We start from the raw sequence: 25,150 nt of genomic DNA on the forward strand, positions 1-25,150 counted from the left end.
TCTATTTATTATTAATAAAAAGTTTTATCAAAAGTAATTTAAAGAGTGTTTGTTTATTTGCTTAATTAAATAAATAATTATTAAATCGATCGATCGATCAATCGATAGATCAATCAATCAATCATCAACCAAATAAAAAATCTTCTTTAGCTATTTTTTTTCATCAAAGATTTTTTTAATCCATCCTCTATTTGTTTTTGGTGACTAATTTATTGATTGTAAATTCGGCGAGTAATTATTAATTTAAATTTACTTTAATTTTTCTATGAGTCTAATTTGTTAATTCTAATTCAATTCAACTCAATCTTTGGCATTCCTCGCTCACTAGCTCATGAAAATATGTTACAATTGACTAAAGTGCATTTTTTTTGATTAAATTAAAAAAATACCTTTTTGAACAATTAAGAGTGAATTAATTTAAAGATATTTTCAATTTTAGTTTAAAATTTAAGTAGATCCTTTCAAATAAATAAATAAATACTAACAGTATAGCAAAATATTCAAAAACCAGTGAAATAGACATTTTAAATTAATTAAATTATTAAAGTTTTTGATAAACGAAAAAAAAACCATCAAAAACAAGCAACCAATTAAGCAAGAAAGCAAATAAATCAATAACAAATTAAATAATTTATCAGTAAAATGGAATAACATAATTTAATTCAGGAAGGTAACATCAGCAGTAACGTTGCTAGATAATAAAACGCAAATATCAAGCCTCCAATTTTCACAGAATTTTAATTTAAGCTTATTTTTGGTTTACTTGGAACTGCTCTGGTAATAATTAATTTAATGAAAAAATAAATTTATTTTGATAAAAGCTTAAAATAAATAATGTTTATTTTATTAATGTAAACTAAAAAAAGGCAAGTGGAATGACAGTCGGAGTCATTAAGATCATGGGTAGTCTTTTCTTGAATAAAAGTGCTTGAAAGAGTTGGAAGTAGAGTTATATAAAGAATAATAAAAATAGAAATATTTATTCTACTTACAAGTAAAAAATGAATATTAATTTGTTTGTTTGTTTGCAGATTTAATCAATCAAAATATCACAAAAATACTATTATTTCTTTTACCTAATCAATAAATATTTATATCAAGAATTATTTGATCAGTTCTATGTTTTTCTATAACTCTTGTAATGGAATTGGTGATATTTAATAAGTATTTTAAACACTCAAAAACCTATTTATTTTCAAATTATTATCATGCTTTGTAATACTTATTTGTTTAGAGCAAAGATATTCAAAGCATTATTTGTTTATTTGTTTGTTTTTAGTTCTTAATTTCATTCACATATGAATGCATATATTTTATTAATCTTGTAAATTTAATACTTGTAAAAAAAGGAAGGACAGACAGACAGACAATAAAGTCATAGTATTTGTGCTGTTTTCTATCAAATGGAGGAACATAATAAAGAACAAAAAGATAATGTTATACATGCAGCTGAGAAAGAATAGCAAGAATACTGGATTAGCGATTTGCATTACAAGATAATTGTGGGAATTTTTGGATGCGGTCTGGTAAAAATGATTTGTAATTATACAATCAAAATTAAAAATTTTTTTCATTTTCTTAAAAATAAATCTTAGGCTGCTGGGCTAACTGTAGGAACTGTTACCATTTTATACGTAAAATTTTTCATTTAATAAATATTTCAATTGCCTTTAAAGTTATTTATTTCAGTTAAAGTTTCCTTAATAGGAAATTTATTTTATTTACCAAAGCGCTTTGAAAAAGTTATATAATAAGCTTAATATTTCTAAATTCTTTTGGAATAGTTAGTACTTATTTATAAAGCAAATATATTAAATTAGATCAAAATTTTAATATTTAATTCTACATTTATTTCATTTATTAAACTTAGAGTTTGTTCAATCCAGGCTGAAAGAAGGAAATATTTTCATTTATTTAATCTATATAAACTACATGCATGTTCTTTCTATATTTATTTTGTTTCTAAATTTGTAATAAAATAATTTAGACAATTAAAATTAGTTTATTTTTTTAAAATTTAGAAATCAAATCAAATCATAAATAAATAAATATAGTGTGAATAATATTAAGGATAAACAAATTGAAAACACAAACAACAAACAATTTAACATATTAATAAAATATATACATGATACATACCTAAAGTTTTTTTAATATTTATAATTAACAAAAGTTATAAATTTTATTTTTAAAACTTACTCTCAGATTGATTTTTTATTTTAAAATAAATTTATTTATTTATTTTTTTAATTAATTAATTATTAATTTGATTCAGAATTTAAATAAAATTCATTTAAAACTTATGAAATCTGAATATTTGACAAGCTTTGACATGTCTTTATCCTACTAGTTAACATACGATTTTATTTTAATTTTGTCTTCTTAGAGCCTCTTTTTCCTTGTATCGGTAAGTAGGTGGTTGTAGAAGGCAGGATTTCTTATAACAGAATCTAATATGTTATTTTTAACGAAAGTTATGATTTCTTTTGGTCTTGATAAATCTTTGATTTATTAATTTTAGGTTCTATTTGCCTTTAACTACTGAATTGAATCTTCGTAATCGATTATCATTTGCTTTTATAAAAAATCATGTAGTTTCTGATCTCTTATGATTTCTTTTATGTCTTACTCAAAATTATCTTCTTCCTCTTCTCCTTTTGGCAGAAAATCAACAAACTTGTTGATATTTTTATTCACTTCATTATGAGCTTTTTTGAAAATTTTATTATCGATTTTGTTTTGTCTTTTAACCTTTTAGCAGGCATTCAAAATATTGTTTACTTATGTAAGGGCTTGCTTTTATTCAGTGTTTATTTTCTTTTAATTTGTTTCTCCTTCTATATCTTCTATCATTCTTTTTTGCTTTTAGCTTGAAATAGTGTTTCTAAGATAAGATTTTTTGTCATTTTCTGGAGATTTAACGAAGGATTCTTTTGCTGACTTCTCCCAAAATTTTATATTTTTGCTTCTTCTCGCTTTTCTCTGCTTTAAAATTTCTAGTTTCTTTTATTTCTCCTCTAAATCGTTCTCATCATATTCATCATCAGAATTTTCCTTATAAATTTATAAATCCTCTTCTTCAACTTCTTCCTCTTCTTCTGATGAGGAGCAATTAGCAATTTCTTCCAATTTCGTGAAAGTCTTTTTATCATTCTAAAAATCAGGACTGCTATTCATTTTATTTGGAGTAGTTTCTACATAATTATCTTCATCAAAAACTTCAGGAATAGCGTCTTCCATTTCATCTATATTTTAAATCTTTTCTTTGTAGTTAATTTTGCTTGGAGAAAGTCTGTTCTTTAAAAAGAACGCAGGATCATCAAAATTTTCATTTTTTACAAAAGAAGGTGAAGAAAATGACTGCAAATCTTGGTTGCTTTTTTATAATATTTAATTTATTTTCTTCTTAACAGGATTTCTAGAAACATCATTCTACAAACCTTATTCTCTCAGTATATCTTTACTCACTGCTAATCTCTGCCTAATTTCTTTAATTTTTGTAGGTGTTGCTGGCTTCGAAGTTATTAGAAATTAATCAAAATACCTTTGAAGCTAAGACCTCTCTATCTAGCTATTCAATGAGCAGTTCTTTGGTATTTAGTTTAACTAAACTTTTTTGATTATCGAATTTACTTTTTAGCTATCTGGTTGCATAGAAAGAGATTTCCTTTCATGAACAAATTCAATATATTTCCATTCAGCTACCTCCTTTTTCTCTCTTTTTTTTATATTGATGAGATTTGGAACAAAAGTGTCATTCCTAATCTAATCTTAAGCTAAAAATTGATCATTCATTGGGTCATTTACATTTTAATTAATAAAATTATTTTAAACTCTCATATTGCAATTATTGAATTAAAATCCTGAATTATTTGTCTTTTATTCATAAAAGTTTTTATTCATGCTTGTTGAAGGTCGAAAATTAATGTCAGAAGGTTCAGTTATGAATTTGGTAGAATAATCACCTTGCTCTTAAATTTAAAACGATTTATTCTTGTTAGAAGGTGAATTTTGTTAATCAATACCCTAGGTGTTTACACCATAAAAGTTATTAGAAGAAGTATTCACTAATTCATTTCTTAATTTTCTCCCTTCAAGATGGGAATACTTACTTCTTCTAGATTGACTAGTTGTTATATTCCTATTGCAAGATATGTCAGTAGGTTTATTTATAATGAACGAATTTTATGTTTTTTGAAGTAAGCTTTCATTAGCACTCTCCTATGCAGAGTTAGCTCTGTAATATCTGGAATTGTTAAAAGAATTGCTAAAATCCCTAACTTTAATAAAATCTCCTCTAGATTGAATGCGATTGTTAATTTGACTATCGTAGAATTGAACGTTATTAGTTTTATTAGCATTTTTTGTTTAACGAAGAGTGTCCTCAAATGAGCGAGCAGTTGATCTAGCAGAAAGTTAATTAGGAGTGAAGCACTTCCTTCTTGCAGAGTTAAGAGCAGAGTTTGCTGTAGAAACTGTTCCTCTATCATTGAGATTATACTGATGTTTATTGGAATAAGATGGTATGTTTACATATAAATAATGAAATTGATTATTGAGCATTTATTCCTCATTTGATTCAATTGGAATCTTCATATCATCGAAAGAATCCATTTAAAGTTTTTATAAATATTCTTAGTAATCTGTAGCATTAGTTCCTCCTTTAATATCTGCATACTTATTGAAAGCTTGCTCCATGTATTCAGGAAAAACCTAACACATTTGATTGATCCTTGAATTATCAAAATTTAATTTAGGAGGTTCTTTCATCATTTTGAGGAGATCTTTTATTTTCTATGGAGGATTTTGGGTTTATTTATCATTCTTATATTTTGGAGATACTTTTAAACTTGCACTTCTAAATTTCGTATCAGGAGCTGTAAGCAATCGCTCATTAAGCTTCTTCATCTTAAATATTTTCTGTTTGTTTTCATCCATTACATAAATAAAGAAAAAATATGAAATTGAAATATTGAAATGACTTTGTTTATATTTATTTATTTAATTACCTAATCAAATACTAACCAACAAATTAATTTTAAGAAATATTTAATAGATAGGCCACAGCCACTATCAATAACCCTATAAAAGCTCTATTTAATTTATAAAAATATAATTAAAATAAATAAAATCTATTACATTACAAATACTAAGATAAATATATAAAATAATTAACCATAATAATTATGCATAGAATAAATAGTAAAGCTTAAATTTTCATCCATTAAAAGTTATTTATTTTTGATATTTAAAAAATAGCATGGAATTAATTATGATGAAAAAGATCATTGAAATTAATTAGAATAATTAAAAGTGATTGAATTGACACACATATATATTTAACTGCTTAATGGAAATATTATTTGAAGATTATTTAAACTAAAAAATAAGTAAAATAATTTTAAGGTTGAGCTATTAAGTAATTTAAACATAAATTTTAGCAAAATATTAAACAAGTAATTTTAATTAATTTTTCTGATCATTCTCATTCTTTAAAACATTTTTGTAATAAGATAATTTAAAATAAAATGAATTAAATACAAATTTATATTGAATTTGTTTAATTAAATTCAAATTATTAAGTACGTATTGTTGATAAATCTCAAAATAGCTAGCAAAAATTCAATTATAAATGCAAAATATTCAGTCAGAAAAATAAAAATAATCGTAAAAATACTTAATTACTTGTTTTACTTTAAAAATAAATGTTAAATTTTATTAATTTCTAAAATACTATTCAAAGAAGCAAATAAATATTGCTTATATTATCAGTTACTTTTATTTTTGATTATAAAATACTATGATATGTTTTATAAAATTTGAAAATAAGGATTTGATTAATTTAAAAACATATTTTATTTAGTATTTATTTAAATAATAAAACAAAAAAAATATTTAAGTTCTACTGTGCAATTATTACTTTTTATCTCTGACAAATATTTCTGTATTTTTTTTTCGAATATCTTTTTTTTTTGAATTGGTTGATAAATTAATGTTTAGAATTTTCTAGTTTTAGATATTTTTGAGTTAGAAGATTCGGAGAAAAGTACAAATGATGTTTTTGTTGTGCAACAATTTAATACTTTTTAAATAGATAAATAGATTTTTGAAAAATGCTATTTTTTGAAATCTCATTTTCAATATAAAAAAGTATTAATATATTTATTTCATCTAACTTGCATTTCATTTTTGTTAGATTACAGTTTAAATTTTTAAAAGCGTTGAATTATAAGTGTAATTTAAACTTAGTAAGAAAAGTTATTGTTTGCACCAAAAGATATTGAATTATTTGAACTCTCTCTTACAGATAAATTTTATGATTAATTAATTTATTTATTTTCTTCACTTAATAATTGAAAATATCTTTTGATCCTCATTCAAATTATCAACTTCCTCATTTGAACTAAATACTCCAATTTTTTTAGAGCTCAAATGCATACAGTTGAAACTACTGCTTTTAAATTCTAAAATAAAGAAACATAAATTCCAAAATGTAATTTTCAGTTTAAGCTATTCTAAAAGATGCCATTTTTTTATTTATGCCAAAATTCATTTCTTTTTAAATTTAACATTTTTAGATAAATTTGAATTGTTTAGGTCTAAGTAAACAATATGAAATGAACAATTTTGTTTATTATTTCTTAAATAAACTTGGTAAATTAAATTAGCTCAAATAAATAAGATAAAAATATGAAAAAGTTCAAAAATAAATAAATCAATACTAAAATTATTTGGTTGGATGTAAGATAAATTGAATTGAAATGAAAGAGATAATTATGTTCTATTTGCATATTATTGATCAATTAGCAAAGAATACCTCATCAAAGATAAAAAATATAAGGAATTAAACGAATTATTAATTTGGTATGAAATTTAAAATTGTTCGACTAAACGTGGTAAAAAACAAACAATATGAAAGATTTCTTTTATTCTACATGTCTAATAATTAATTGAAATAATAGTGCATATGATTTCTGTTTTATCCCAAACTCTACATACATATTATTTTATTGGTGATAAGAAATAAATAATAATCTAATAACCCTATATAAACAAAAATTCATACCAAGCAAATCTTTTCAAAATAAATTCAAATAAATTATTAAATAAAATAGAAGCAAACACATAAAATAAATAAATAAATAAAATAAAACAAATTTTGTAATTGATATATAAGCATGTATATATTAATACATTCATTAATACAAACACACATTTTTTCATTCATATCTAATCTTATTTTTTATATTATTTATTTATTTCAATTTTAATAATTTTCGCCTTTTGAAAATGCATTGATTAACTCAACAGCTTTAAATAGAATCAAAAAAAAAAGCAAATAATCAAAAATTAAAATAAACAAATAATCTTTAAATTAATTAAAAAAAATATCTAGCAAAACAAACAAATAAATAAATATCTAAAATGTTGGCTAACAGTCTTAAGAACTTCTTCTCTTCTGCTCCCAGAAAGACCACCTAATTGAAGAATTTGATCTAGTCCAAGGACTTGTCTTTCATCATGGAAGCTCACAACGGTTTATCCGCTGCCATCGTTGAAGAAACTGGCTTCAAGGGTATCTGGGGTTCTGGTTTATCTATTTCTGCTGCTATGGGTGTCAGAGATTCCAACGAAGCTTCCTACACTTAGGTAAATTTTACACAGTCCTCTACATTTTTGAAAGATGACAGTCTCTTCTTTTATTATTTCTATGGCTATTTGAAAATTCCAAAAAAAAGTTCATTTTAGAACCATTTAGCATTTTATTTTAGACTGCTTTTTTATAAAATAGTCTAAACTCCTTAAGATACTAATTAGTTAACTAACAAGCTAGTTAAAAAAAACAAACAAAAAATATATGAAAATTATAAAACTATTTGAAAATGTTATTAATTTATTTAATTATTGTATAGGTTTTGGAAGTTTTGGAATTCATGAGTGACAGAACCAAGATTCCCATCCTTTTGGACGGTGACACTGGTTACGGTAACTACAACAACGCTAGAAGATTAGTTAAGAAATTAGAACAAAGAAATATTGGTGGTGTCTGCTTAGAAGATAAGATTTTCCCCAAGAGAAACTCTCTTTTGGAAGGAGGAAGATAAGAATTAGCTCCCATCTAGGAATTCGCCAGCAAGATCAAGGCCTGCAAGGACACTCAATAAGATGCTGACTTCTAGGTATTTATTTATTTATTTACTAAATTTTTATCTCCTCTTAACTATTATCAAAATATCCCCTTATTAATTTTATTTTTACTTCAATTTTATAGGTTGTCGCTAGAGTTGAAGCCTTCATCGCTGGTTGGGGTTTAGAAGAAGCCCTCAAGAGAGCTGAAGCTTACAGAGAAGCTGGTGCTGATGCCATCCTCATGCACTCCAAGCTTAAAGAACCTTCTGAAATTGAAGCCTTCATGAAGGTAAAAAAAACTATTCTAATAATAAAAATCAATAACTCACTCATTAAGTTAATTAGCAAACAAAAAACAAAATTAAATATAACCAGCTATTTTATTAGTAAATAAACAAACAAATCAATAAGCAAAGCAAAGAAAAATTTTTGTGTAAATGAAAGCAAAAAAAAAAAAATAAGATTTTAAAAGAAATAGCAAGCAAATTTATAAATTTGATTTTAACAAATTAATTTATTTTATTCTGTTAAAATAAATTGTTTAGCCCAATCTTATTAACTCTTTTTTATTAATTAGGAATGGAAGAACAGAGCTCCCGTTATTATTGTCCCCACTAACTACTACACCGTCCCCACTGATACCTTCAGAAAATGGGGTGTCAATATGGTCATCTGGGCTAACCACAACATGAGAGCTTGTGTCTCCGCCATGTAAGAAACCTCCAGAAAAATCTACGAAGATGAATCTCTTGTCAACGTTGAAAACAAGGTTGCCAAGGTTAAGGAAGTTTTCAGACTCCAAGGAGAAGATGAACTCAAGCAAGCTGATAAGAAGTATCTCTGAGAATCTAATTTTTCCAATAAACTAACATATACACTTTTTAAAATATGATGGCTTTATGAGTAAAACAATAAACAATAAAACAAAGTGAATTCAGTTTTAGGATTTCTAAATAAAGTTAAGAATATAAATAGTAATTTATTGATTGATTGGTAAAGCATTTGTTGATTAATTAATTAATAGTTAATAGTTCTATTTATCAAAATTCCCACAATTAACTAATTAGTTGATTCATGCTAATAATAATTTATTTAATGCTTAGTTTGCTATCTCTTAAAAATATAAGCATTCACTCATTACTAACTAAATTAATTCGACTTATTAAAATATATTTATATAATGCTGCTTATTTATTATTCATTAATCTATGTGTATTCTAAACTTTACTCTTAAAATAAATTCACTATCATCCATTAATTCATAATTTTTCTCTTTATTTTAATTTATTTATCTAAAATAATATATTTTTATTAATTAATTATATTTATCTATGTAAACAAATATATCCAATCTCACTATAGATTTTTATATTACAAGTATAATTCCTTCCTTATTTCAAAAAAAAGATTGTCTTTTTGAATTCTTTTAAAGACTTTTAGGAATTTAATTTGTAATATTTATCATAAATATTTTATTGAAGTCAAAAAAATAAGGGATAAAAAATTTTATAATATTAAATTTTTTTCATAATTTTAGAAAAAAAATTTTTTTTATTTATCACTCTATCATTAAAGTTCATTTTTACAGCAAGTATTTCAATATAAATTTATTTTTTTTCACAAAAAAGTATAGGTAGTTCGAATTTTTTACAAGTATTACAATCAAACAAAAAGTAAAAAAATTTAAACTTTATTTCTATTTTTTTTCAATAAGTAGTAAATTTTACTAATTGTTTTAATACTTATTGCTTTTAGGAGTATTTTCAGTTTAAAATTTAACATAAGTAGTAAATAAATGTGCTAATAGAGAAATGAAAGAAAGCCAATTTATTTAAAGAAAATATTTTTGAAAGTGGTCTTATTAATAATTATAAAAAGTATATAATAGTTTTTTATATTCTTACAAATACAAAATATTAAGACATTTATTTTATGATTAAATAAAATAATCAATCAATCAAACAAATCATAAAATACCTAATTATAATTTATGTTTAAATAAATAGCAATGTTTTTATGAAAAGCATTATAATATTAAAATATACTGAAGTATGTTTAGTAATATTCTTGATTTACTTATTACATTTTAGCTAATTATTCTTCAAAAAAATTATCAAATTGAAATTTCTAATTTATCCAAATCACTAAATCTTATTAATTTATTAAGTTTATGAGATTTAAATAATTTTTAACACCTGTAAAATATGTTTTTATTTGACATATTGATTTTATTATTTTTAAATCTAAGGTTTCCAATTATGATTTATTTAAATTCCTTATTTTAACTTTTTAAAAATTAGAATTTTTTAAATTTATTCTTTTGTACTAATTGTATAGGTCAATAATTTAACAACCATCGAATTCAGTTAAAAGGCATTTTGTAATTATATTTGTTGAATTCTAGTCTAATTCGATTTTTATCAAAATAACTGAGATTCCCTTATGATTACAGTTATTATTATCATTAAATTCAATTATCATTTTTTGAAGCTTTTAAATATTATTAATAATAATCACTTTTTTTTCTCTTAAATAATTATTTTTCCTAATTTATAAGATGTATGAAGAAATCAATATTATTTTTAAGGTTATGCTAATAATATCATGTTTTTCAATTTAATCATTAGAATAGTAATGTACATACATTAATTAGGATAACAAAGAAAAAGTTTGAATAAGAATCTAATAGTAAATAAAAATTCTATCTAGCATAATTAAAATAGCTGAAACCATATTTACTTCCTTATATTTTTTGTAATCCTTATCTGATAATATATTTATCCCAAGTCCATACTTGAAAAAACTTAAGTAAATCAACAAATTCATTTTTAAGCTACCTGAAAAATGAGAAAAAAACCTTTAAAACTTATAGCCAATTAAAAAACCTGGAAAAAATATTATAATTCTTAGCTTTTCAAAATAGAGTTTTAAGAAAGAATTAATAAAAGATGGTAAACTTATATTTAAAAAGATAAGCAGCTAAAAAGAAGAAATTATTACATTTTTTATTGAAATCTTTTAGATTATTATGAAAAGTTAAGATTCGCCAATTATAAAATGTTAAGTAATATTACAAAGATAAATTAAAGTAATCCAAGGTAAAACTAAATGCAACTGATTTATTTATACAATATTTTGAAACACTAGAATCTAAAACACAGTAATTAAAAGAGCAAAAGTTTATCTCATAATCCATCCATTGTTGACATCTTAAGCATAATAGCTTTTAAACTTCTCAAATCTTAATAAAAAGTATAAGTCTTCCAATTAAATTAAAGAGAGAGCAAATATAAATAAAATTTCTAACTTGTTATTTTTTCTAAACAATATATAAATTATTATCAAGTGTGAAATTAAAAATATCAGATTTATTATTAGAGCAAACATCCCAGTTTCCTTGTACTTAAAAAAAATAATTTTAAAATTATAATTTTATTTTTTTAAATTACAATTTAGTTATTAAGAAACCATAGAAGCCAATTAGCTTGGTTTAGTTTCACAAATAAAAAATATGCGATTTTTATTTGTTTAGGAAGTCCTGACATTTTCGACTCTCTATCAATTTACAAATTAAAAGAAGTTCCACTTTAGTTTATTGTTTGCTAATTAATTAGTCTTATTTTTTGTTTTTTAAGATATTTGTTTTTAATTATTATTTTTTATTTTTAATTAATTATAAATTTCAGAGAGTTTTTTTGATATTTTAAGAAGAGCTTTTATTAAATTGTTATTATGCTTATTATAATTAAAATTTATGAAGTCATTCATAATATAGTGTATTAAATTTTTGTGGATGTGTAAACATATGAATTCCTAGATTTGCGATAAACAGATTAATTAAAACAACAATTTTAAATGATTTTTATATTTAAATTTGTAATTTCAGATATTAAATTTTAATTTTACTATAAATTTATATTTAAAATAATAATATTCCAAAATATTTAATAAGCATAAAATTTTCAGATTTTTTGAGAAAATTATAAAAAATTTTATTTTAAACATTTCAATAATTAGACAGACTTATATTTTATTCTTAAATATCAATTTTCTTATATATTTATTAAAAATTTAAATAATTTTTTTTATAAATATTTTACTTTATTTTTTTTGTTAATTTTTGTAATTTATAAAGAAACGTAAACATTTTTTTGGTTTATTTATTCATTCTGTTTTTACTTCTGACTTATAAAAATAAATAAATTTTAAAAAGAAATTTAAATTAATTAGAATGAGTGTTTACGATCTAATAATAAATGAAGGTTTTTAAAAATAACTTTGCTAAAATGATGTGTTCTCATTTAAAGAATAAAAATTTTTTAAGATACTATTTTAATTTCCTTCTTAATAGTTAAGCTAAGCTGCATAGGAATTCGCAGAAACAATTCCATAGTTTTCTGAAATAGAAGAGATTTTTTTAGAGGTAAATCCTTATTGCTTAATAGAAGAGCAGGTATATCTAAATATTGCTAATATATGCTCGCAAAGTATTACAAAATTAAAGAATATATAATTAATTTTTGGTGATTACTGTAAATTAAGCAATTTAAGTTTCATAATAGACCTAATATCACCTTTGAATCAATTTACTTTAAATATTGGAAAAATAAATAATTTAAATCATTTTAGTTACATGAATTTATAACAATTTTTAAGTCACTAAAAAGATCTTTAAAAATTACAAATTAAAATTGGAGTTGAAAATTAATTTGGAGATGAAAGCTTACAAAAATTTAGCTTAGCATTGTAATAGTTGAAATGTTTACAAGAGTTTTCATTTGATTTTGATTTTTGTATGATCACTTAAAAAGGAATTCAGGTATTTAGTGAAGCGCTGAAAACTTTAGTTTGCTTAAAAAAGTTTAACTTTTACAATTAAGGTAAATACTCTATGATTGAAGGATTTTCTTTTATCTTAGATTCTCTAAGTTATATGAAAGATCTTATTGATTTGAGAATAGTATTTTCATTTGAGACAATTATATTTCCAGTAGATGCTCAAATCATGGTTAAAAGTTTCAAAAACCTAAATTAATTAAAATATTTAGAATTAAAAGGATTTAATTTATTTTAACTTTAGTAAAATGATGAAATTGCTGATATATTAGCAAATAAAATTCTTTTAGAGACTCTTATCATATTCTTTCATAGAATACCTGAAGATAATTTAATTTACAACAAAATTTCTCAAAATTTATAATTCTTGTCAAATCTTAAAGATTTACAGTTATAAGTTTCAGATGTTAGCAGCAGACAAATTGATTTGGGTTTTGATTTTTTTTCAAATTCCTTGATCAAATTAAATAATTTAGAGTGTTTAAATTTGTAGATTTAATCTGGAAACTAGGTTGATTTATTGCAATTCAGTGCTTTGGGTGATGCATTGAAAACACTAATAAAATTAAAATAATTAGATCTATTTTTAGGAGATAGCAACAGTATGAATAAAGAACATTATTTAAGTTTATTTGAGGGATTTTCATAAATTGAAAATTTAAAGAGTTTAAAAATAAGAATGAAGACTTTAAAATAAAAACCAATTAAATTTAAAATAATAGGAAATGCTTTGGAAAAGCTAACAAAGTTATAAAATTTAAATATTGAAATTGAGACAAAAGCTATTTCGTACAAGTAAATATCAGATCTTAGCAAAGGATTAAAATAAATGAATGAATTAATTGAGCTTCGAATTAATTTAAAATCTTTCGATAACCTGTCAATTTAAGAAGAAGTTTTTAAATAAATTAAATATCTCAATAAAATTGAAATTTTAGAAATTTATCATCAGTGCCTAAAAAATGTTATTAGATAATATTAATTGATAAAAGACATTAATATGTGCACAGCAGTGAACTTGAAAAAGCTACAAATTCAACTAGATGTTGGTAATTTTTCTGATTTAGGATTTCAACTGAAGTAGTTTTTTGAATCAGCATAAAATTTAAAAATTGCAGACATAGAAATTATATTTAACATGGTTACTTAATATAGTACAAAATTCTAAAAATTTTTAGGCAGTTTTTAATTACCTAGCTCTATTGAAGATCTTCGTTTAAAATTTATTTTCAACAAGTAAATTATAAGTGACTAGTTAATGCTATTTTAGATTTTCTAAAACCTTAAAGACTTAAAAGAGTTAAAACTTGAGTTTTAAAATAAAATAACAAAAATGATCATTTTTGATTTAGAAAAATCTCTTTCTTATTGCAATTAAATTTTTAGTTTCAGTTTAAAACTAGGATTTTCTCTTTATTAAAGGGAAGGCTAAAGTTTTATCTCTATGATTAAGTAGCTATCTAATTTAAAAGAATTGGAACTAAATCTTCCTCATTTTACAGGATTTGAAAAAGATTTTATTTAATAATTTAAAGAGACTTTATCAAACTTAAAAAATTTGTATTGTTACAATGAAAATATTTAATTTCTTTAAAGAAAAAGAATAAATTAATATGATTATGTCTAAAATTTGTAAAATTTAGTTGAGTGTTAAATTTTACAAAATAAAGATCCAATTTACAAAAAAATCTAAATCAAACATAGAGTTTCCTAAAAACTTCCACTAAATCATTCAAGCTTTGCCATCAACTAAACATAAAATAAATCTTAATTCAGTATGAGTAGTTTTTCTATTTAATTTCATCCATTTATGACTCCTTTTTGCTACTTTGAGGTTTTAAAGAGCTTAAAAAATTTCATTTAACTAAAGGAGCTGTCTTTAAATTTTAAAGGAAATGTTTATTTAACAAAAACAGAAGTCAATGAGTTAAGAATAGGTTTATCACAACTCTCTCTACTCTAAAAATTAAGCTTGAATTTTAAAAGTAATTTTTATGATAATTTAAGGAAGAAAATCATTTATGCAATAGGAAAGGGCTTACAGTCAATATAAAATGTTGAGAGTTTAAGTTTAGATATTGTAAAAACGAAAGATTATTCTTACTGTAATTATTTTTAGGAACTGTTTAAAGGAATACTTAATTAAAAATAGCTATAAATGTTGCATTTGATGCTTGTAGGATGTAGTTAGAGTGAATTCTAAATTTTAAATTTTGAGAATCTTTTAGAAAGTAAAAACTAAATATAAAATCTAAAGCTAATAATTGATGGTGACTTTGATGAATAAAACTAAATAAAAATAGGAAAAGGAATTAGCTATTTATAAAATTTAAGGCATCTTTTTATGAAAATAAATAGCAATCTTGAAATTAGTATGGCAGGGGAGGAATCGATAGTCTAAGGAATATAAAATTTGAGTAATTTGTAATAATTAAATGTAGACATCAATACAAAGAAAAACAACTGCAATGTTATAAGTGATCAAAAAACTCTTTCAATTCTTAACAATAAAAAGTGTTTAAAAGAATGTGTTCTTTAATTTAGAAATTAAATAAATCTAGATATTAAATAAGATGATATTTATTTGATAAATAATATTCAAAATTTCAAGTTTAGTGTTGTACAAAATTAATATGACCAAATATAAAATGGCTACTAAGATTTCCTTATTGCTTTTATTAAAATTTAAAAAAAAGTAAACAAGTTAAGGATCTAATTGTCTTAAACTTAAAGCTATAGTGAATAATTTATTCTAAATCTGACTGGATAAGTGGGAAATAAATTAGATTTTGGTTTTAATATAGTAATTCAAAAATAAAACACACAAGATATTTTGTCTTTTTTGGAGAGATTGATTTAGATTGAAAAAATATCTCTAAATATATGTCAAAATTTGAGTTTTTAGCAAGTTATCTTTGAAAATAATTTTAGATACTTCAGTAATATTTAAGAATTAAGTGCTTCATTTTAGATAAATAATAAAAATTAATAATAACTTTTCTTAGATTTTTCCAAAGGAATAATTTATTTACAAAATATATAAAAATTAACAATTATGTATTTTTAATGCAATATCTCAAAAGAAAATTTAGATGTTCTTACACAGAGTTTGTGTTAACTAAAGCTCTTGCGCTACTTAAATCTTTAGTTTTACTTGCAAAGTGCACCTTTTAGTCAGTATCTTCTAAGTAATACAAAGTCTTTTTTCAAGCTATCTAAATTGAATTACCTTGTCTTAAAACACTCTGATTATGATTCACTTTAAGATAAAAAGCTCTAAATAAAAACTTTAAAAAGAAAATACTTAAGGTTAGTAAGTTTTTAACTTTTATAAGTATTGTTTCCTTACATGATTGAGTTATAAGACGAAATAATAAACTTAGCCTATCAAGAGTTTTGATATTTATGAAAATTAAAAAAATTGCTGACTAATTATTACATTTTTGCTAAATAATTAAATATTTTCTTATAAATATAAAATTGTATTAGATTTGATTTGATACACTCTCAAAAACTTAAACTTGAAAATAAAAATACATATAAACTATATATTTATTTTATATTTAAAAATGAATAAACAAACATTTTCATAATTTTTCACTAAAAATAATAAATGATTTTTAAAATAATTAAAGGAAAAATGTTCATTTAAATTATTTTATGATCAAGCTATTTCATTTCAAAGTGTTTGCTTGCAATAATGATGCACCATACAATAAGCGAAATTTAATGTTTTGATTTAGTTAAGATAATTTACAAGCTTAATTTTTGGAAAGCCAATTTTTTTAAAGAAAAAATTTTTTAATGTGGTCTTAATTAATTAGTTTAACAGTAAATATATAATAGATATAAATATTTTTTCTTAAATATTTAAGAAGTAATACAAAAATATTAAGCCTTTTATTTATTTATTTATTTATTTATTTATTTATTTATTTATTTATTAATCAATCAATCAAACAAATCATAAAATACCTAATTATAATTAATGTTTAAATAAATAGCAATGTTTCTATGAAAAGCAATATAATATTAAAATGTACTGAAGTATGTTTAGTAATATTCTTGATTCACTTATTCTATTCTAGCTAATTATGGTTTTAAAAAATTATCTTATTTAAATCTCTAATTTATCCAAATCACTAAATCTTATTAATTTATTAATTTTATGAGATTTAAATAGTTTTCAACACTTATAAATTCTGCTTTTATTTGACATACTGATTTTAATATTTTTAAATCTAAGATTTCCAACTATTATTGATCTAAACCCCTCATTTTAACTTTTTAAAAATTTGAATTTTTCAAATTCGTTCTTTTGTACTTTTTGTATATGTCAAATATTTAACAACCATCAAATTCACTTAAAAGGCATTTTGTTATTATATTTGTTGAATTCTAGTCTAATTCGATTTCTATAAAAATATTTGAGATTCCCTTAAGATTACAGTTATTATTATTAAATTCAATTATCATTTTTTGAAGCTTATTAATATTATCAATAGCAATCACTTTTCTTTCTCTTAAGTAACTATTTTTCCTAATTTATTAGATGTATGAAGTAATCAATATTATTTATAAAGTTATAATAATGATATCTTGTTTTTTAATTTAATCATTAGAGTAGTATTTTACATACACAAATTAGAATATCAAAGAAAAAATTTGAATAAGAGTCTAATAGTAAAAGAAAATTTTATCTAGAATAATCAAAATAGATGATATCACATTTAGTTTCTTATATTTTTTGAAATCCTCATCTGAAAATATGTTTATTCCATTTATGTACTTAAAAATACATAATAAAACGATTACTTGAAATTTTTTATTATCTATAAAAGTAAAAAACCTTTTAAACTTATAGCAAAATAATAAGAATGCAAAGAAAAGTATAATATTTAGCTTATCAATGTAGAGTTTTATCTCAGAATAAAAAAAAGATTCTTAACTTATATATTAAAAGATAAACAGCTAAAAACAAGAAATTATTAGTTTTTTTATGGAAATCTTTTAGATTATTATGGAAAGTTAAGATTCACCAATTATATAATATTAAGCAATATTACAAAGATAAATGCAAGTAATCTAAGGTAAAACTAAATGCAAAAGACTTATTTTTTCATAATCTTTACACAGTAACATCCAAAATACAGTAAATGAAAGAGCAAAAGTATATCTCATAATCCATCCATTGTTGACATCTTAAGTATAATAGTTTTTAAACTTCTCAAATCTTAATAAAAAGTATAAGTCTTCTAATTAAATTAATGAGAGAGCAAATATAAATAAAATCTCTAACTTGTTATTTTTTCTAAACAATTCATAAATTATCATCAAGTGTGAAGTTAAAAATATCAGATAATTTATTAAAGTTGTAATCAAAATTTCCTTGTACTTAAAAAAAATAATTTTAAAATTATAATTTTATTTTTATAAATTACAATTTAGTTATTAAGAAAGTATAGAAGCCAATTAGCTTGATTTAGCTTCACAAATAAAAAATATGCGATTTTTATTTGTTTAGGAATTCCTGACATTTTCGACTCTCTATCAATTTACAAATTTGAAGCAGATCCGCTTAGTTTATTGTTTGCTAATTAATTAGTATTTTTTTTGTTTTTTAAGATATTTGTTTTTAATTATTTTTTAAATATTTAATTAATTATTAATTTTAAGAGAGTTTTTTTGGTATTTTAAGAAAAGCTTTGATGAAATTGTTATAATATTTATTATAATTAAAATTTATGATGTCATTCACAATATAGTTGTATTAAATTCTTGTGGATGTGGAATAAGAATTGAATTCCTGTATTTTCGATCAAGCATATTAATTAAATAAACAATTTAGTATGATTTTTTTAATTTAAATTAGTAATTTCAGGTCAAAATACATACAGAAAAATTTTTACAAATTTTGAGAGTAAAAAAATTTCATTAAATGATTTTCAAAATTGATATTCGAAAAAATATTTTTACAACAATGATTTTCCTCTATATAAAATTTTAACAATATATACCTAATAGGGTGGTGGGATAATACTTTTTCATTTATATTATTCATGTTAATATATTTTTCTATCTTTAAAAATGTTAATAAAAGAATAATAGATTTATGTAGCTGAAATTAATATTTTATTTTCCCTGATAATTAATTAATTAATTAGTGCTTATTTGATTTTCAAGCTAGATTGTTTTTAATTTACTAAATTATTTCATCTAATCTCAGTAATAAGGTCTTAAAAAGTATTTAATATCATGGGTTTATTATATTAATTAGTCTTTAAAATTTGATCATAATCAAAAGCAGCTTAAAGCTTAATCATAAATAATAAATGGATTAACTAAAATTAGATTTTTCTTTAAATAATTCAAGGCTTTGTCCAGTTCACAAAAAAATATAAGTATATCTAAATGTTGACACTAAATAGTAGAACACTGACCCTATTTTCAAGTGTGTATCATGCGTGTCAAAAGAATTGCACTAACAAAAAAACTAAATTAAGGTAACTCCTCTAGATGATATTTTAAATGATGAAGAAATTTAATTGGATAACTGGCTGATTGATGTAGATTTTGGCAAATTTCATAAGCTGTTTATTCAAGAGCAATTAAACATCTAATAAGAATTGGATAAGTTTTTCAAAAACTTCAGATCTTCTATAATTAACAAGCTAGACATTTTTGAAGAAAGTGTGAGAAAGAGATACGAAGAATTAGAGTTCAATAAAACAAAGATTATCCAATATATTAAAGATAGCTCAATGAAAGAATAAGTTAGAAGTATTTTAAAATAAAGCTAAAATTTAGAGCAACAAACTAAATCTTATAAAGAACTGATAAAACATTTAGAAAAGAATGAAAAAGATATCTAAGATAATTACCATTAATTACAATAAAACTTTAATTTTTACGCTGAATATCTATGCATAGAAAATATATCTAAATTTCAAATATAATTAGAAAGCGTTCTAAATAATATATCTTAAATAGCAAACTACTAAATAGTTGATATGCTTAAAATTTAAGATCAAAAAGTACTTCCAATAGAAAATGATGAAGGATTTAATGATTAAATTTATCATGGACAAATTTCTAATGTGTGCTCATTGTATGAAATTAATTGCAATTAAATCACTTAATACGTAAAGCTAACCTTATAAGACTAATAACTAGTACATAATTATGACTTGTAAAAATACGAAAAAAAATATCTTACTTATCTTCTATTCCCAGATTAAATATTTTGATCTATTTTCGTATTATTTTGAATATATAATATAAGATTATTGAAAATAAAAAGAAAAAAATCACCCCTTTTATTGAAAGGAAAAATGGGGAAAGAAGCCAATTTTTTTAAAAAAAAAAATTTTTAAAAGTGGTCTTAATTAATAAGTATAAACAGTAAGTATATATATAATAGATATAAATATATTTTCTTAAATATTTAAGAACTAATACAAAAATATTAAGCCTTTTATTTATTTATTTACTTATTTATTTAATTATTTATCAATCAAACAAATCATAAAAAACCAAATGATAATTAATGTGTAAATAAATAGCAATATTTCTATGAAAAGCATTATAGTAAAAAAGCATACTGAAATATGTTTAGTAAAATTCTTTATTTACTTATTCCATTCTAGCTAATTATGGTTATAACAAATTATCAAATTGATATTTCTAATTTATCCAAATCACTAAATCTTACTAATTTATTAATTTTATGAGATTTAAATAGTTATTAACACTTATAACATTTGTTTTTATATGACATATTAATTTTAGTATTTTTAAATCTAAGGTTTCCAACTGTTATTGAGTTAAATCACTCATTTTAACTTATTAAAAATTTGAATTTTAAAAATTTGTTCTTTTATACTTTTTGTTTATGTCAATTATTTAGCAACCGTCAAATTCAGTAAAAAGGCATTTTGTTATTATATTTGTTGAATTTTAGTCTAATTCTATTTTTATCAAAATAATTGAGATTCCTTTAAAATTATAGTTATTATTATTATTAAATTCAATAATCATTTTTTGAAGCTTTTTAATATTATCAATAATAATCACTTTTCTTTCTCTTAAGTAACTATTTTTGCTAATTTGTAATATGTATGAAGAAATCAATATTATTTTTAAGATTATGCTAATGATATCTTCTTTTTCAATTTAATCATTAGAGTAATAATTTATATATATTAATTATAATACCAAAGAAAAAGCTTGAATAAAAGTCTAAAAGTAAATGAAAATTCTATCTAGCATAATTATGATAGCTGATATCACATATACTTTCTTATATTTTTAGTAATCCTTATCTGAAAATATGTTTATTCCATTTAAATACTTGATTTAACATAAGAAAATCAACAAATTCATTTTTGAGTTAGCTGAAAAATGAGAAAAAAACCTTTATAACTTACAGCCAATTAAAAAACCTGAAAAAAAAAATATAATTCTTAGCTTTTCAAAATAGAGTTTTATGTAAGTTTAAATAAAAGATGGTAAACTTATATTTTAAAAGATAAATAGCTAAAAAGCAGAAATTATTACATTTTTTATGGAAATCTTTTGGATTATTTTGAAAAGTTAAGATTCGCCAATTATATAATGTTAAGCAATATTACAAAGATAAATCAAAGTAATCTTAGGTAAAACTAAATGCAAAAGATTTATTTTTTGATTACTTTAAGACAGTAAAATCTAAAAAACAGTAATTGAAAGAGCAAAAGTATATCTCATAATCCATCCATTGTTGACATCTTAAGTATAATAGTTTTTAAATTTCTCAAATCTTAAATAAAGATATAAATCTTCTAATTAAATTAAAGAGAGAGCAAATATAAATAAAATTTCTAACTTGTTATTATTTCTAAATAATGTATAAATTATTATCAAGTGTGAAATTAAAAATATCATATTTATTATTAGATTAACCATCCCAGTTCCCTTGTACTTAAAAAAAATAATTTTAAAATATTAATTTTATTTTTTTAAATTACAATTTAGTTATTAAGAAAGTATAGAAGCCAATTAGCTTAGTTTAGTTTCACGAATAAAAAATATGCGATTTTTATTTGTTTAGGAAGTCCTGACATTTTCGACTCTCTATCAATATACAAATTTAAAGTATTTCCGCTTTAGTTTATTGTTTTGTTATTAATTAGTCTTATTTTTTGTTTTTTAAGATATTTGTTTTTAATTATTTTTTTGATATTTAATTAATTATAAATTTCAGAGAGTTTTTTTGATATTTTAAGAAGAGCTTTTATCAAATTGTTATTATATTTATTATTAGGGATAAACTTAATTAATAAAATTATTAATTTGATTTAATTAATATACTATAATTAAATAAATAAAATATAACTTTTTTCATTTAAAAAACTGTTATTTTTAATAAATGAAACTATTTAAAACCAAATAGCATATATATGTTTTTAGATATAAAAACTTGCAAAAATTTAAAAAATAAAATTAACAAAGTAAGTAAGTAACCTATGTAATATTAAAATAATAAAATTTTTTATTTTCTCAATTTTAATTTAATATCCAAATCTTAAAAAGAGAACGAATAAAATTTATGATTAATTTTTTTTTAGAATTTAATTATTATATTTTAATCAATAAATCATCTATTTATTAATTAATTAATCTATCCAATCAGGTTTGAGATAAATATTAGAAAAATATAATTTATAATTAAAAATTTAATGCATTTTATATTTAAATTAAATTACATTTTCAAAAAAAAAAATTTTTAAATAAAAAAGCTTTTCCAACATTCATGAAAATACAATAATTAAAAAAAATATAAATATATATAATCAATCACATTAAATAGCAATAAGAAGCTAATTCTATTATAGTAATACATATAAAATTTTGTATCTATCTATCATCTATCTATATCTCACCAATCAAATAAATCATAAAAAACTTAATGGTGATTTAAGGTTAAATAACTTGAGATACTTTTGCTAAAAGCTATATAATAATTAAATATATTGAAGTACAGTTAGTAATATTCTTCATTGACTTCTATTACTCGTACTAATTCTGGTTTCAAAAATCTATCATACCTAAATTCCTAATTAATCCAGATCACCAAACTTTATTTATTTATCAATCCAACTAATCTTAGAAAATTTTCTGGTGAGATATATTTAGTGCGTATTAGACTTATTTACTTTACGATATTCTTATTTAGTATTTACAATTATGTTTAATCTAATTAATAAGAGCTTTTGTTGAAAATGACTTCTTAGAAATCAGAATTTTTTAAATTTGTTCTTTCGAAAAAATTAAATAAGTCAATAATTTAGCATCCTTCAAATTCACATAAAAGGCAATTTGTTATTATATTTTTTGATTATTCATCTATTTTGATTTTTAACAAAATAGTTGAGATTCCTTCAAGTTTCTTATTATTAAATTGATTAATTTTTTTTTGAAGTTGGTTAATATCATCAACAATAAGAACTTTATTTTATCTTAAATAGGATTTTTATTAAATTAATTAAACAAATGAAGAGATTAATATCATTTTTAAGATAATTTTTACAATATCTTATTATTAAACTTTGCTGTCATATTCCATTTATATGTATATAAAATAAGATATCAAATTAATAATCTGATAAATGGTTTAAGAATAAATTAAGTATCTATCAAACAAGATTATGCAAGCAGATATCTTATCTACTTTCTTACTTTTTTTATAATTCTTTTCTAAAACAACACTTATCCCAGATATGAATTTTAGCAAATACAAAATTATCAAGCAATTCATGCTTCGCTTATTACTATCAGTATCGAAGAAATTTTAAAAGTTAATCATTTTAATTAGTAAAAAAACTATAATAATTGATAGAATTAAGAACATATCACTAATATTTTAGAAAATAACATTTTAAATACCACCAATTAAAGATGGTAATACTAAATAGAAAAAGCAAAACATTTGAAATGATGATAAGATCAAATTTTTTAACTAAATCTATTCTATAATTTTGTAGAGTTAAGATTCACCTAGTAATAAATAATATTAGTAGATGTAACAAAGAATAACTAAAGAAATCCTAGGTAAAACTAAATAAAAGCAGCTAGTTTAATAATTTGCTTATAAAATTAAAATCTAAAATGTAATAATTGAAAGTGCAAAGATGTATCTTATAATCCATCCTTTGTTATCATCTTTAATGTAATATTTTTTAAATTTATCAAATCTTATTAAAAAGTATAAGTCCTCTATTTAAAGCAATGAGAGAATAGCAACGAATAGAATCTCTAATCTTTTTTAATTCCTATGCAATTTAAAAATAGCTATGAAGTGAGATAATAAAAATACCAAATTAATCTTAAGAGGAAAGGTGCCAGTTTCTTTATACTTTTAATAAAAAATTTATTTTAAAATAAATAAGTGTTAAATTTTTTAATACAATTTAGTTATTAAAAAAGTAAAAGAGCCAATTCATTTGGTTCAGTTTGACAAATAGAATAAATGCTATTTTAATATATTGAGGAGACTTTGACATTTTTGATTCTATCAAGTTATTTTTAATTTATTTGTTTTTTGAGAAATCTGATTTTAAATATTTTTGAGATATTTAATTTATTATTAATTTATAGAGAAGATAATAATATTTCAAAAATCTGAGGTGTTTCTTCTTGAAAAGTTAATTAATTGTTTATTTGCTTTTGTATAAAAATAGAACCTTAATAATTATTAATATTCTCTATTCAAAGGAAAAATCATAATTGAAATAAAAACCAAACCAATTTAATTTATTTTTAATATAATTTCTTGTTTACTGATTGATATTGTATAAAACAGTTTACTATTTTAATTTTATTCACTCAATTTAAAAGTAATTTTATTTATAAAATATTTTATTCATGAAAGTAAAAGTAATATGTGCTATTTATGTTTTAATTTTTATTATATTTTATCCAAATTTATTTTATACAAGCAATAACTTTTAGATTACTTCAATTATTATTTAGAATTTAGATGATGATAATAATAATAAATTTCCTTTAATCAATTATTAGTTTTTAAATAAATTAAAGTTATCATTTTAAAAAAATTGGTCAATTAAGTTTCCAACAAAAAAATTAATCTAAATAAAAAACTCAATTTATAAATTAGATTAAATTTAGTATCAAATGATTAACAGTC

At 21.2% G+C, this 25,150-nt stretch overlaps 8 protein-coding genes across 8 annotated transcripts; 5 read left to right on the forward strand and 3 right to left on the reverse strand. All coding sequences in view use genetic code 6, as the record gives it.

Annotated features, from left to right (window-relative positions):
• Nucleotides 1-642: 642 nt before the first annotated feature.
• TTHERM_00022780 (transmembrane protein, putative) lies at nt 643-932 on the forward strand (the record flags this gene model as incomplete). Its single annotated transcript, XM_001008463.1, has 2 exons — nt 643-777; nt 867-932. The coding sequence occupies 2 exons, from the start codon at nt 643-645 to the stop codon at nt 930-932; spliced, it is 201 nt and encodes a 66-aa protein (XP_001008463.1).
• A 276-nt stretch (nt 933-1,208) lies between these two features.
• TTHERM_00022790 (transmembrane protein, putative) lies at nt 1,209-1,891 on the forward strand (the record flags this gene model as incomplete). The annotated part of the gene is made up of 3 exons (XM_001008464.2): nt 1,209-1,526; nt 1,596-1,634; nt 1,871-1,891. 3 exons carry the CDS (start codon nt 1,209-1,211, stop codon nt 1,889-1,891), a joined length of 378 nt encoding a protein of 125 aa, XP_001008464.2.
• A 398-nt stretch (nt 1,892-2,289) lies between these two features.
• On the reverse strand, nt 2,290-4,908 carry TTHERM_00022800 (hypothetical protein; the record flags this gene model as incomplete). The annotated part of the gene is made up of 1 exon (XM_001008465.2): nt 2,290-4,908. The coding sequence occupies one exon, from the start codon at nt 4,906-4,908 to the stop codon at nt 2,290-2,292; it is 2,619 nt and encodes an 872-aa protein (XP_001008465.2).
• A 2,517-nt stretch (nt 4,909-7,425) lies between these two features.
• On the forward strand, nt 7,426-8,974 carry TTHERM_00022810 (phosphoenolpyruvate phosphomutase; the record flags this gene model as incomplete). The annotated part of the gene is made up of 4 exons (XM_001008466.3): nt 7,426-7,650; nt 7,914-8,180; nt 8,273-8,419; nt 8,708-8,974. 4 exons carry the CDS (start codon nt 7,426-7,428, stop codon nt 8,972-8,974), a joined length of 906 nt encoding a protein of 301 aa, XP_001008466.1.
• Nucleotides 8,975-10,083: 1,109 nt separating this feature from the next.
• Nucleotides 10,084-11,894, reverse strand: TTHERM_000022819 (transmembrane protein, putative; the record flags this gene model as incomplete). Its single annotated transcript, XM_012795718.1, has 2 exons — nt 10,084-11,532; nt 11,580-11,894. The coding sequence occupies 2 exons, from the start codon at nt 11,892-11,894 to the stop codon at nt 10,084-10,086; spliced, it is 1,764 nt and encodes a 587-aa protein (XP_012651172.1).
• Nucleotides 11,895-12,925: 1,031 nt separating this feature from the next.
• On the forward strand, nt 12,926-14,028 carry TTHERM_00022820 (hypothetical protein; the record flags this gene model as incomplete). Its single annotated transcript, XM_001008467.2, has 3 exons — nt 12,926-13,568; nt 13,689-13,761; nt 13,959-14,028. The coding sequence occupies 3 exons, from the start codon at nt 12,926-12,928 to the stop codon at nt 14,026-14,028; spliced, it is 786 nt and encodes a 261-aa protein (XP_001008467.2).
• Nucleotides 14,029-19,298: 5,270 nt separating this feature from the next.
• On the forward strand, nt 19,299-20,213 carry TTHERM_00022840 (hypothetical protein; the record flags this gene model as incomplete). The annotated part of the gene is made up of 1 exon (XM_001008469.1): nt 19,299-20,213. One exon carries the CDS (start codon nt 19,299-19,301, stop codon nt 20,211-20,213), a length of 915 nt encoding a protein of 304 aa, XP_001008469.1.
• Nucleotides 20,214-23,855: 3,642 nt separating this feature from the next.
• TTHERM_000022842 (transmembrane protein, putative) lies at nt 23,856-24,727 on the reverse strand (the record flags this gene model as incomplete). Its single annotated transcript, XM_012795719.1, has 4 exons — nt 23,856-23,858; nt 23,912-24,358; nt 24,411-24,624; nt 24,687-24,727. The coding sequence occupies 4 exons, from the start codon at nt 24,725-24,727 to the stop codon at nt 23,856-23,858; spliced, it is 705 nt and encodes a 234-aa protein (XP_012651173.1).
• Between the last annotated feature and the right edge of the window lie 423 nt (nt 24,728-25,150).

This window comes from Tetrahymena thermophila, assembly GCF_000189635.1.
Source record: "Tetrahymena thermophila SB210 genomic scaffold scf_8254803, whole genome shotgun sequence".
Taxonomy (NCBI): Eukaryota; Ciliophora; class Oligohymenophorea; order Hymenostomatida; family Tetrahymenidae; genus Tetrahymena; species Tetrahymena thermophila.